The 14,151-nt window shown below is 39.7% G+C and overlaps 1 protein-coding gene across 1 annotated transcript; it reads left to right on the plus strand.

Moving 5' to 3' along the window:
• The first annotated feature begins 10,604 nt into the window (after positions 1 to 10,604).
• Positions 10,605 to 11,531, plus strand: LOC100347172 (olfactory receptor 4N5-like). Its single transcript, XM_070054849.2, has one exon. It carries the CDS (start codon positions 10,605 to 10,607, stop codon positions 11,529 to 11,531), a length of 927 nt encoding a protein of 308 aa, XP_069910950.2.
• Positions 11,532 to 14,151: the final 2,620 nt, after the last annotated feature.

The following is a 14,151-nucleotide window of genomic DNA, read 5'->3' on the forward strand; positions in this document are numbered from 1 at the left end:
CTGCAATTAATATAACCAGGTTTAGGGGCTGGCACTGTGGCGCAGTAGGTTAATACCCTGGCCTGAAGCGCCGGCTTCTAGTCGGTTCTAGTCCCAGCTGCTCCACTTCCTGTCCAGCTCTCTGCTGTGGCCTGGGAAAGCAGTGGAAGATGGCCCAAGTCCTTAGGCTCTGCACCCATCCGCGTGGGAGACCCAAAGGAAGCTCCTGACACCTGGTTTTGGATCAGTGCAGCTCCAGACATTGCAGCCATCTGGGGAGTGAACCAGCAGATGGAAGAATTCTCTCTCTTTCTCTACCTCTCTGTAACTCTGTCCTTCAAATAAACAAAATAAATCTTTATATATATATATATATATATATATATATATATATATCCTGCTTCCCATGTTGGATTGTTCTCTCCCTTTTTTATTCTAGCAGTTAGTATTTGCGGACACTAGTCTTGTTTATCTGCTCCCTTTGGTTCTTAGTCCTATCATTATGATCAGCTGTGAGCAGAAATTGATCACTTGGACTAGTGAGATGGCATTGGCACATGCCACCTTGATGGGATTGAATTGGAATCCCCTGGTATGTTTCCAACTCTACCATTTGGGGCAAGTCCGATTGATCATGTGCCAAATTGCACATCTCTTCCCTTTCCTATTCCCACTCTTATATTTAACAGGGATCACTTTTCAGTTAAGTTTCAACACTTAAGAATAACTGTGTATTAATTACAGAATTCAACCAATAGTATTAAGTAGAACAACCAAAAAATACTAAAAGGGATAAAGTATTAAGTTGTTCATCAACAGTCAGGGCAAGGGCTGATCAAGTCACCATTTCTCATAGAATGGCAGATGTAAAATGGCAGATGTCCTAAACAGCACCCTGGCCTCAGAATCAGCCCTTAAGGGATTCAGATCCAGCTGAAAAGCTCATGAGAGTATTTCAGGCATGGAAAGCCAAGAAACTTTGGCAAAAAAAAAAAAATGACCTAAATGAAAGATCTCTGCGAGTGAGATCCCAGTGGAAAGAACAGGTCATCAAAGAAGGAGGTACCTTTCTCGAAGGGAGGAGAGAACTTCCACTTTGACTATGACCTTGTCTAAATATGATCAGAGTTGGCGAACTCAAAAGGCTTCCATAGCCTTGGCAACTAATGACAAGAGCCTAGGGTGAGTACTGACACCACAAACAAGATTGTCAATTTGTTAAGTCAACAACAGGAGTCACTGTGCACTTTCTCCCCATGTAAGATCTCTGTCCTTAATGTGCTGTACATTGTGATTTAATGCTATAACTAGTACTCAAACAGTATTTTTCACTTTGTGTTTCTGTGTGGGTGCAAACTGTTGAAATCTTTACTTAATATATGCTGAACTGATCTTCTGTATATAAAGAGAATTCAAAATGAATCTTGCCGACGCCGCGGCTCACTAGGCTAATTGGAGGGTGAACCAACAGCAAAAAGGAAAACCTTTCTCTCTGTCTCTCCCTCTCCTACTGTCCACTCTGCCTGTCAAAAAAATAAATAAATAAATAAAAGGAAATTAAATAAAAAGAAAATGAATCTTGATATGAATGGAAGGGGAGAGGGTTTGGGAGATGGGAGGGTTGTGGGTGGGAGGGAAGTTATGGGGGGGGGAAGCCACTGTAATCCATAAGCTGTACTTTGGAAATTTATATTCATTAAATAAAAGCTGGCCAGCGCCGCAGCTCACTAGGCTAATCCTCCGCCTTGCTGCACCAGCACACGGGGATCTAGTCCTGGTCGGGGCGCCGGATTCTATCCCGGTTCCCCTCTTCCAGGCCAGCTCTCTGCTGTGGCCCGGGAAGGCAGTGGAGGATGGCCCAAGTCCTTGGGCCTTGCACCCGCATGGGAGACCAGGAGAAGCACGTGGCTCCTGCCATTGGATCAGCACGGTGTGCCGGCCGCAGCGCGCCGGCCACGGCGGCCATTGGAGGGTGAACCAATGGCAAAAAAAAGGAAGACCTTTCTCTCTGTGTCTCTCTCTCTCTCTCACTGTCCACTCTGCCTGTCAAAAAAATTAAATAAAAGTTATATATATGTGTATATATATATAAACTTATATATATGTGTGTGTGTGTATATATATATATATATATGTAACCTGGGTTAACATCACTAGGAAAGAGATCGCAGTCTGATAGCTTCAAGCATTGAAGCAAAGTCTAGAAAATTTTCAGGCAAAAAAAATTCAAAAGATTTCATGGATGGGAAAATACCAGCGCCGCGGCTCACTAGGCTAATCCCTCCGCCTTGCTGCGCCAGCACACCGGGTTCTAGTCCCGGTCGGGGCGCCGGATTCTGTCCTGGTTGCCCCTCTTCCAGGCCAGCTCTCTGCTGTGGCCTGGGAGTGCAATGGAGGATGGCCCAAGTGCTTGGGCCCTGCACCCCATGGGAGACCAGGAGAAGTACCTGGCTCCTGCCATCGGATCAGTGCGGTGCGCTGGCTGCAGCGCGCCGGCCGCAGCGGCCATTGGAGGGTGAACCAACGGCAAAGGAAGACCTTTCTCTCTGTCTCTCTCTCTCCCTGTCCACTCTGCCTGTCAAAAAATAAAAAAAAATTCAAAGTATAAAAAAAAAAAAGATTTCATTGATGGGAAAATGGCCATTCAAGTTAGAAAACTACAGGTTCATAATTTTGAAATCTGGACTAACTCATTGTCTATCCATTCTAAGGAATATCTTAGGGGAAAATAAATATATAATATATAAACTAACTATATCTAACTGTTAATTTTTTTTAAATACCTATGTTTCTTTGATACTATTCTCATCCACAATCCTTGTACTTGGGCTGATTTACTGATCTAATTTGGCCAACAGAATTCAACAGAAATTTTGTGCCATAAATTTTTCCCTTCTCTGCATGAATGCTTGCTTGAAATTGCATCCCATATTCAAAGGTAGATTCTGCTTCTCCTCTCCTTTGGATTTTAGCTAGTTTTGTTATTACTTTGGTTAGGAGAATGTGGTAGGAATGGTATTCTGGAAGTTCGCATGGTAGGCATTAAGAATTGTTGACACATGTTCTTCTGAAAACCATTTGATTGAGGCAGTCTCGTATCATTTGTGCCTTGTTGACCTTGATGAAATAACAGACATTCCAGAATCATGAACAGACTACTACTGTCTTAGGCTAAGTTATGGAGTGATCTTAGGAGGTGGGTGCCTGAGTTAGGATGCTGATGTAACATAAACCTATATATAGCACTGGCTTTGAGACCAAGCAACAACCAGGAGGTGGAAGAAAAAGTCTCACAACTGTTTCTCTCATATGTTGATAGCAGCTATGTAAAATGTGACAATCGCCATGGAAAACTCTTGACCAGTTCTCAAGTACTTACATGCAGAATATTGGGCATGCTATCTTAAAATGTGTGTAAAAAGGAGGGAAAAAGAAGAGCTCATATAAAATTTACAAATATATTTACAATTTGAAAATTTACAAAAATTTGTAGTTTCCCCTATGATAGCATGGGCTGAGGATGGGGTACTGGGATGTGAAGCTTTCTCATGGTATAAGCTGTTCTACTTAACAAAAAAGCTTAATTATGGGGCTGGCGCTATGGCGTAGACATTAAAGCCAACACAATGGTGCTAGCATCCCATATGGGCACTGGTTCAAGTCCCAGCTGCTCCTTTCCTGATCCAGCTCTCTGCTGTGGCAGGGAAAGCAAAGGACGATGGCCAAAGTGCTTGGGCCCCTGCACCCACATGGGAGACCTGGAAGGAGCTCCTGGATCCAGGCTTCGGATTGGTCCAGTTCTGGCCATTGCAGCCAGTGAATCAGCAGATGGAAGATCTCTCTCTCTCTCTCTCTCTGTAACTCTCCCTCTCAAATAAATAAAAAAATCTTTAAAAAGCTTAATTATGCAAATATATTACATATATGAAAAGTTAAATTTATGTTTAAAACAGCAGTTTGTTTCAATGGTAAGGGTTTTGCCTCAGTCATCATTAATCCTCAAAGTTCATTACTGTTTGTCATTATTTTACCTGTCAATACTTTACCTGGGAATCGCCCTTGATTTCCCTTTTTGGATATCATGCTCATCAGCAAGTCTGGATGTCTCTGGCATCAGAATATGTGTCAAGTCCTCTGTGTTCCTTCTGCTACCACCTCCCTCTACCCTTCCTCCAAGGTAAGGCCCCAACATCTTTTGTGCTGGTACTGCAAACATCTCCAAGTTGTTCTCCTTGTTTCTATACTTGTCTTCTTCAAATCTACTCTAAACACAACATCTGGAGTGATCTTTGTAATATAGTTGTCAGCATTACAATTACCTGCTGAGAGTAACGAGCAAATGCCATACCCGGGGCAACCTCTGCTTACGTCATTGATTGTGCCTTGTACTTCTCCTTCTGCCCACCACTGTCTCACCATCATGAGCTCCTTTCTCTTTCTCAATGAACTGGCTCTGTCTACTGTCACGGCTTTGTTTTCGCTCTTTGCATTGCCCACAGTGTTCCTCCCTATTCATTCAGACCTCAACTCCAGTGTCACCTTCACAGAATTTTCTAACCACCTACTCTCAGATAACAGCTCCTTCCCACACCCACTCTCCTACCAACACTTGGTTATATTCTTTCTTTCTTTGACATCTTAGTGCCTATTTTTCTTGGCTCTTTGTATATTTCCTCCAGTGGTATGTCAAATATCTACAATGCCTATTTTCTGACCCACAAAGTAAAACTTATAAATAACAGGCTCTCAAAATTTGCATCTAAAAAAAGAAATGTATTCCCAATTCTTTCATTTGAGAAAACATCTGAAGAAGTTTGTGATATTTTTCCAATTAACAGGAATATCATGGGTGTAGCCATACTACAGTCTTGTCATTTGAATCCTAGACTTCTGGTGCGGCGTGTTCACCAGGACTGGATTCCTTGCTTAGTACACTAGTTAACATCAATCTGAGATATACCTATTCAAACGCAACACACATGCCACAAGTGTACATCGTTCTTGTTCATATTATAAAATTTCTCAAGATGAAAATGACTTCTCAGCATTATTATTGTAACATAGTTACAAATCCTAGTGAACTATTTTAACCAATTTTAAACTAAAGATAGAGTATTGTGGTAAAAACTGAGAAGGAAAGTCCATAACTGTATAAAATAAAACAATTTTTAAAAAAGTTTACACCCTCTTCCTTCTTCCCACATTCCTTTCCTGCATCATGTCTCTCCTTCTCTTCACCTTTTCCTTTGTTATTTCCCGTGTCCCTTTCTGTTTACTTCTTGTATTCTCCCTTTTCCAGGTTTATCTCTAACTTTGTGTCTTTATCGAAATTTATGCTGCAAATACACTTTCACATGAAGAAAATGACACCTACTCAGTTATTTATTTGTAGCATAGATTTTTTTAAAGATTTTATGTATTTATTTGACAGGTAGAATTACAGACAGTGAGAGGAAGATACAGAGAGAAAGGTCTTCCTTCTGTTGGTTCCCTCCCCAATTGGCTGCAACGGCCAGAGCTGCGCCGATCTGAAGCCAGGAGCCAGGAGCTGCTTCCAGGTCTCCCATGTGGGTGCAGGGGCCCAAGCACTTGGGCCATCTTCTACTGCTTTCCCGGGCCATAGCAGAGAGCTGGACTGGAAGAGGGGCAGTGAACCAACAGAAGGAAGACCTTTCTCTCTGTCTCTCTTTTTCTCACTCTCTATGACTCTCCCTATAAAATAAATAAAAAATAAAAATTGTCAGATTCAAAATACTAACATCACTCCCTTATGGCTTCAGCTGGCACATGCTTAAATTATTTAAACCTCTAAATATTTTTTGTATTTTTTTGTCTAATTCTGGTTGACACTTTAAAAGTTCCCATTAATAGTATCCTAGAGGTATAGAGTAGTTCTAACACCCCAGAGCAAGTTCTCTATTGCATCACACACTAGCTGAGCAGCCTGCGGAGTCAATCACGTAGCAGCATGTGCATTTCTATTTAAGGAGTAGCCCTGGAACCATGAGATAGCTTTCCTTTTGTCAGATGGGAGAAGACATCTATTGTTCGAGAGTGGCATTGGACCTCTGAAAAGGTGAAAATTTTGGTCATTCTTCATATTGCAAAATGTTTAGATCTAGAATAATTCAGGCGGTTGAGAAAAAAAAATTACAAAGTCAGAATTAAGAGAGCAAGAAGGTAGGAAAAGCAGCACCAGACTGAAAGAATTACCCAGAGGAGACACTCTCCACCAAGGTGCTTTAGCTGTGGAGGATGAAAACTCAGACCAACAGCACGACCACACTGAGTGAGCCAGACAGAGAATGAGACCCGCGCCCTTGGATCCTGCCTTGCCTGAAGCTAACTTATCCCCTGTACTATTCCATTATATGAACCAATAAATATCCCTTTTTTGCTCATAAAAAGAGAAAGCACTGTAACTAGATTTTAAGTTAAGTAAAAAGTAAGAAAATGAATGTCTGCGATAGAATTAGAAGAGAATGGAGAAATATGAGAATAAGAAAGAAGGGGAAATGAGTGGAAAAGGACGAGGGAGTGAGCTGCTAGGTGGTGAGTGGATCAAACACTGGCCCAGGAACTCCTCTGATGGCCAGCCTGGACTCCAGGCATGCGCAGGGTTGCCTGAAGCTCCGTGAGCATCTCTGCAGCCCGAGGAAGAGGATGGAGATGTGGGTGCTCTCTAGAACTCTGGGCCCTCAGTGTGGGGTGTGGGCGCCCTCTGGAACTCTGCGCCCTCGATGTGGGGTGTGGATGCCCCCTTGAACTCGGGGTCTTCAGTGTGGGGTGTGGACGCCCTCTGGAACTCTGCGTCTTCAGTGCCATGTGAATTTTGCATCACTTGAAGTAGTAAAGAAGTTGGAGAGGGTGAGAAGCACTCAGGTCTCCATCTTGGCCTACGCTGACAATACTGTGTCTTATCTGATGAGACAAAAAAAAAAAAAAAAAAAAAAAAAAACTCGTCCCTGTGAGAGCCACCATTTGGGTTTATTATTATTATTATTATTTTACAGGACTCATTTTTGCATAGGAATGTCCATCTGATGCGCATCAGTCTTCAATCCCTGTGATGAGCACCATTTGAGACTCACTGGACAGAAGGTACGTAAATGAGAGTGGGAGAAAGGAAGGTGGACTTCAGACAGGAAATGGAGTTCTATCGCAGGTAATGGTGGGTGACAGAAAAAAAGGCAAAGAAACACTGTGAGTGTGACTCAAGTGCTGTCTCGGAATTGTCGCCCTACAGACGTGTGAGGCAGTTAGTTAATAGCAGGTGAGCCCCAGGAACACAAAAATGTGACAGTGGGAGAGAGAGCTTCTGACTTTGGTATGAGCAAATCTGTAGGCAGAGTGACCCATGAATGTGGAGACCGGTAGCAAATGACTGGACAGAGGGAAGAGAGCTCCTAGGGTAACTTTAAGGGCAGCGAAGATTTTTTTCTCCTATTTCAGTTTATCATTTTATGCTTATTCATGTGTGATACCACCTCTGTGTGTTAGTATATCCTATGTGGCCAGTATTTGCTCCATAACATTTGGCTAGCTACAAATGCTACCAAACACATCAAACAAATGTCTGGATGCTTCCAGGTGAGTATGCCGTAAATGCCTAAATTCTTCACAGATTCTCTTTAAGGACATTTCAATCTGATTTTTCCTCATTCTTCTCTTCTTTTCTTTCTTCCTGGGTCCTATTTACACACACATGGCACTACTGATTCCTGTCCAGTTTCACTGGTAATTTTTCCTGCTCCAGTCACCAATTCCTTAGCCCTATAAAGGTATAATATACACTTAAAATTCACTGTATCTAGTGGCAATACAATGGTTTTAGGTATATTTATAGAGCTGTGTAAGGATTTACATGATATAATTATAGAACATTTTCACCACACCATGCAGGAGAGAAGAATTTTTTTTTTCAGCCAAGGGTCACTTGGATATTTATAACATCATTTACAGGCCATGCAAAATTATCAACCTAAAAATCAGTCTGCTGTAGATTTATTGAATGTAGAGTTCTGCATGCAATTGCTTTGGCAGGACCAGAACAAATACCTTTGTGGGCTTCCTAGAGCTGGGGCCTAATGTCCCCCATCCCTGCCTGAAAGGAAACACACTCCAACAGTTACAGCTTTTCCTACTTTGAGCATAAAGTGAATACTGCTCCACTTTCTGTCTCTGTAGATTTTTCATTTCTACAAATTTTTCACAAATTCCATCCACAACTTGTGGTCTTCTGTGATTTGATTACTTCACTAAGCATAATGTGTTTGGATTCATCTCTTGTAGCAGGTATAAGTTCTTCATTCATTTTTACTAACTAATTGCATTCCTCTGTATTCATAGCACTTTGAAAATTTAATATTGAAATTGTTCATCCCAAAAGTCAAATGTGCACAAGTGGCAAACATTAGTTTTATTTGTAAAATATATTTGTATAATTATACTAAAAATTAAAATATAATTCAAATATTAAATTATTTTAAAGCATAGCCTATATAATATATGAAATTCCACTATTTTTATAAAACCATAGGGATTATCTTGTGCTCACTCTAGGTTTAACACATGCTATTTGGAGACCACTATATAGACTTGGCCTTAATTCTGAATTTCTCCAACATGAATAGAATTATTTTTACTTAAATAAGAGTAAAACCTGTAAAGTTGAAATGTTGAGATAAACATTACCATGATTAATTATTTAAGAGCCTAAATAAAACAGTATCAATTTATGAGACACTACTTTACAAAGATCTATTCAGCCTAAACTGAAAAAAATACATACCTGTTTTATTTTTTTCTTGCCACTTGCTAGTGTGATTAAAGAAAATTCATTGTAAGTATAAAAAACATAACCAGTCACTTTATTTTTTTATGTCTTAAATTCTATATTGTTAATTCCATTTTGTCTATGCTTTATTACTTGAATAATCAAACTAATTGATATATTCTGAAGTTTTCTATTATGTGAAAATATTTGTGAAAAGGATATCACTTGACCATTATAAAGTTTCAATGATCTAAGACTATTTTTAAATTTACTGTGTATGACTAAAGTTGAATATTTTTCATTTTTTATTGTTTATAGCCCTTACTATAGTCCTGCTGAACTACGACCATTTTACTTTTTTAAAAAGATTTATTTATTTGCTTGAAAAGTCAGAGTTACAGAAAGGCAGAGGTAGAGGCAGAGGCAGAGAGAGAGAGAGAGAGAGAGAGAGAGAGAGAGAGTCTTCCATCCGTTGGTTCACTCCCTAAATGGCCACGGCAGCAAGCATTAGGCCAGGCCAAAGCCAGGAGCCAGGAGTATCATCTATGTTTCCCATGTGTGTGCAGGGGCTCAAGGACTTGGGGCATCTTCTGCTGCTTTCCCAAGGAACTGGATTGGAAGTGGAGCAGCTGGGACTTGAACCAGTGCCCATATAAGATGCTGGTATGCAAGTGGCGGCTTAACCTGTTATGCCACAATGAGAGCCCCTTTTGTAGTTCTATATCAATTTTGTGATTATCTTTTTTAAATTGATGTAAAGAATGTAACTGGTACTTAGATAGGAAATTGCTTTGAATGCTAATTGCTCTAATTCATGACTATGGAATATCTTTTGATTTATTTGTGACCTCTTCAACTTCTTTTTCTTAATTTTTTGAAGATACTTTTCACCTCCTTGATAACATTTATTTCTAATTTATTTTTGGTGTTATTTTAAATAAAATTGCTTTCTTAATATCATTTTAAGACAATATACTATTATTGCATGGAAACACTTCTGAGTTTTATTATTGATTTTGTACCATGAAAACTTAGCTGAATTTAATTATTAGTTTCAACCATTATTATGGGTGGAGTCTGCAGTGTTTTCTGTATATAAGATCAGCCAAAATTCTCTGACAAGGATTTCTAGTATTTAGTTGAATGAAAGTGGTGAAAGTGAGCATCCTTCTTTTGTTCCAGATATCAGATAACAATACATTAGCTTTTCCTCCTCCTGCTTGGCACTAATTATGGATTTTTTTAGATGGTCTTTATGAATTCAGATTAGTTCCTTCTATACCTCATTTGTTGAGTGTTTTGTCATGATACGCTGAATTTTATCAAATGCCCTGTTTCTCCTGTTATTTACTTCTAGTTTCTCCCATTGTGATCAGCAAAGATACTTGATATAAGCCAGAAGGAGGTGCAGTGGTCTGGTTCCAAGGCCAAGAGGAGGCATACACAGCTGGTCAGTTGCACCTGTGCGTGCTGCTTGGGTGGGGAACGGTAGCAGTCTGGCTTGTGTACTGGCAGGAGGAAGATGTGCAGAGTTCGTTGGCCAATGGCTCTGTGCATTGTGACCTCATGGTGGGGGCAGAGGTATGGTGAAATAATACAAGAACCACAGAGATTGTTATAATGTCTATGTGCTCCCAGAGCAGGACACATTTTAGCCTTGACTTCATTTCTGAGATCACTCCATGCAGCAGTAATGTAGTGCAAGAGGTGTCAGAAGCACATTGTAGGCTCCTTAAATGATATTGTTCATATTGATACTGTTCATATCAGCAGTGCAGCTAAGGAACAGATGAAAAGGTACTTACAACAGTTCACACTTTGTTTTTTGTTATTATTCAGATTGAAAAAGATGGAGACAGAGAACAGCACAATGGTGACAGAGTTCATCCTCCTTGGTCTGACCCAATCTCACACTGCTCAACTCCTGGTCTTTGTGTTAGTCTTAATTTTCTACCTCTTCATCCTTCCTGGAAATTTCCTCATCATTCTCACCATCAGATCAGACCCCGGGCTCTCAGCCCCCCTCTACTTCTTCCTGGGCAACCTGGCCTTCCTGGACGCCTCCTACTCCTTCATTGTGGCTCCCAGGATGCTGGTGGACTTCTTCTCTGAGAAGAAGGTCATTTCCTACAGATGTTGCATAACTCAACTTTTCTTCTTGCACTTCCTTGGAGTAGGAGAGATGTTTCTTCTTGTTGTGATGGCCTTTGACCGCTACATTGCCATATGTCGGCCTTTACACTATTCAACTGTGATGAAGCCTAGAGTTTGCTATGCATTATTGTTGGCCCTGTGGATTGGGGGCTTTGCCCATTCGATTGTACAAGTTGCCCTCATCCTGAACTTACCTTTCTGTGGCCCAAACCAGCTGGATAACTTCTTCTGTGATGTACCTCAGGTCATCAAGCTGGCCTGCACGGATACCTTTGTGGTGGAGCTACTGATGGTCTCCAACAGTGGCCTTCTCACTCTCCTATGCTTCCTAGGACTTTTAATATCCTATATGGTCATCCTATGTCATGTTAAAGGACACTCCTCTGAACGAAAAAACAAGGCTATCTCCACCTGTACCACACATATCATCATCGTGTTTCTCATGTTTGGACCAGCCATCTTTATCTACACTCGCCCCTTCCAGGCTTTCCCAGCTGACAAAGTGGTGTCTCTCTTCCACACAGTCATCTTTCCTTTGATGAATCCTGTGATTTATACACTTCGCAACAGGGAAGTGAAAGCTTCCATGAAGAAATTGATAAATCAGCACATAGTTCTATGAATGAATTGCAGGATGAGAAATGTAAGCACTAGAAAGTACAGTTGGAATTAAGTAAATTATCCATTCATGCACTGAATCATGCAGTTATTTAACAAAAAATATTTTTAAGTTCTTCCAATTTTCATGCACTATTCTAAGCATATAAATGAGATGCATAAGATTCCAGGTTACCTAGGATTATTTGCAAGTGGATATAAGAAAGTTAAATATTAAATTTTAAAAACTCATATCATAATGAAATAGTATTCTGAAGCCAGTCAAGAATAATATTATGCTAGAGATTGCTTGGGAAGTGGTTATTTTTATCTTGGTCATCCATCAATGTCTTTGATTAATGTTTAGTTGACAACAATATGATTGGAAGAAAACTTTATGCAATTATTTGTGGGAAAATCTCAAGCAAGGAGTGATAACTAGTGCAAAGACCAGAGCTCTTGCAATCTTGATACATCTGGGGATCATAAGGAAGGACAGAGTATCTTTGGTAGAGCTAATGAGTGTCAAGGTGTCAGGAATTAAGTTGGAGACGTTGGAAAGGCGAAAATCTTGTATTTTATGCAATTAAAAAAGCTCAATTTATTCAAATTTTGAACAGAGGACCATTTAAATGTAATACATAATCTGTCCTACTTAAGGGAAGAATCACAAGATTCTGGATAAAAGATTACGAGTAGTAAAATATCATTAAGTTGAAATACCATGCTGTTAAGTATTTGTAAGGGCACTTAAAGACCCAATTATTTTTCCTAAAATTTGAGAGTTTATTTTTTTTCTGATGATTATTATTTGCCTTAGGCATTTGAGTTCACTCACAAATGATTTCAACCTTAATTCTGACTATTTTTTATGATAGTCAACATTTAGCTGCAGATAACAAAATCACTGTGATGGTTTACAATTAGTTGGGTTAACATAAGGCACCAAATTTTCCTAAAATAATCTAAAAAAAGTATAAAATCAAGCTTTGACCTTGCCATCTGGTGATAAGTCTCAAGTGATTATCAACAGATTGGTCTACTAAGGACTTACTATTGTTACAGCCATTATGGCTTTAGGGATACAGAGGTCATTTTTCAGACCACAGCACTTCTCTAGAGCTTCTCAAGAATTATTGGACATCACCACATGAATCAGAACCTATACATTCAGTGGTGCCCCTGGATATTTCCCTCATTTCTAAATTCATATGTTATATAAATGAATCTGAAGTTATAGTAATACAGCAAGGTCTAATTTTAATCCTGGAGGTAAATGGATGAGCAAGAGACAGACTGAGTCTTAAGAAAATTTCATGTCAACTTCAACTCAACTGAATCTCTTATATTAAGATTAAGGCGTCCAGCGCTGCCGCTCACTAGGCTAATCCTCTGCCTTGCAGCGCCAGCACACCGGGTTCTAGTCCCGGTTGGGGCACCGGATTCTGTCCCAGTTGCCCCTCTTCCAGGTCAGCTCTCTGCTGTGGCCAGGGAAGTGCAGTGGAGGATGGCCCAAGTGCTTGGGCCCTGCACCCCATGGGAGACCAGAAGTATCTGGCTCCTGCCATCGGATCAGCGTGGTGTGGCGGCTGCAGTGCGCCGGCTGTGGCGGCCATTGGAGGGTGAACCAACGGCAAAGGAAGACCTTTCTCTCTGTCTCTCTCTCTCACTGTCCACTCTGTCTGTCAAAAAAAAAAAAAAAAAGATTAAGGCAAGTTTGTAAAAATTGCCTCTATTGACACTTTGGGCCTAATAAAATATTATGATGGGCTGAGCTGTACACCATAGATTGTTCAGCCACATTTCTTACCTCTACTTAGTATGTGACAGTAATATCTCCTCAACTGTGTGATAATCAAAATGTCTACACATGTTAAAAAATGCACTGGGTGGGCAATTCAACCTAGTCTTGAAGAGCACTGGATTAAGGGAATAAGGCTCATGACATTGATTTAAAGTGAACCTTGATTGATTTATGGGTGAACCTTGACATTGATTTATGGGTGAACCTTGTTTTGAGATAAATAAACTGAACTGGAGTCTTTATAATACATAATTATTAATAAACTGTAGCCATATTTTAAAAATATCACTGGAATCACTTGAAGATATAAACATATTATTAAAATATAAGGAAATAATAATATAATATATCCAGAGACTCTCCAGAATTATAAAAGAAAATAACAATAGCATCACAAAAACAATGATTATTATGTAACAGCATAAGAAAATGTATGTTAAGCAAAAAAAAGTATTTTAAAAGACAAGGGAACTGAAAGTTAATAGAAAACATCAGTGTCCAATCGAAATGCAATAGGAAAACAATGGAAAATACAGAAAAACATATTAGAGACAGATAAAATTAAAATGTCTTTTCTATGTGTAATTGAAGTCTAAGAGAGAGAATGGGAAAGATGCAAAATTGAAGAATCACCAAGAATTACAAACTAAAAAAAGACATCAACCTACCCATACAAAACCTCTGTGAACCATAAGCAAAATAAAGATTTTAAGGAAAAAATCCATTGATTTGCTTACAGCAACTTCATATTCTTATGTCTTCAATTTAAGTCTTTGATTCATCTTGAGTTGATTTTTGTATATGGAGAGAGGCAGGAATCTAATTTCATTCTACCACATAT

Source organism: Oryctolagus cuniculus, chromosome 12 (assembly GCF_051225735.1).
Source record: "Oryctolagus cuniculus isolate XC-2025 breed Fujian yellow rabbit chromosome 12, ASM5122573v1, whole genome shotgun sequence".
NCBI lineage: Eukaryota > Metazoa > Chordata > Mammalia > Lagomorpha > Leporidae > Oryctolagus > Oryctolagus cuniculus.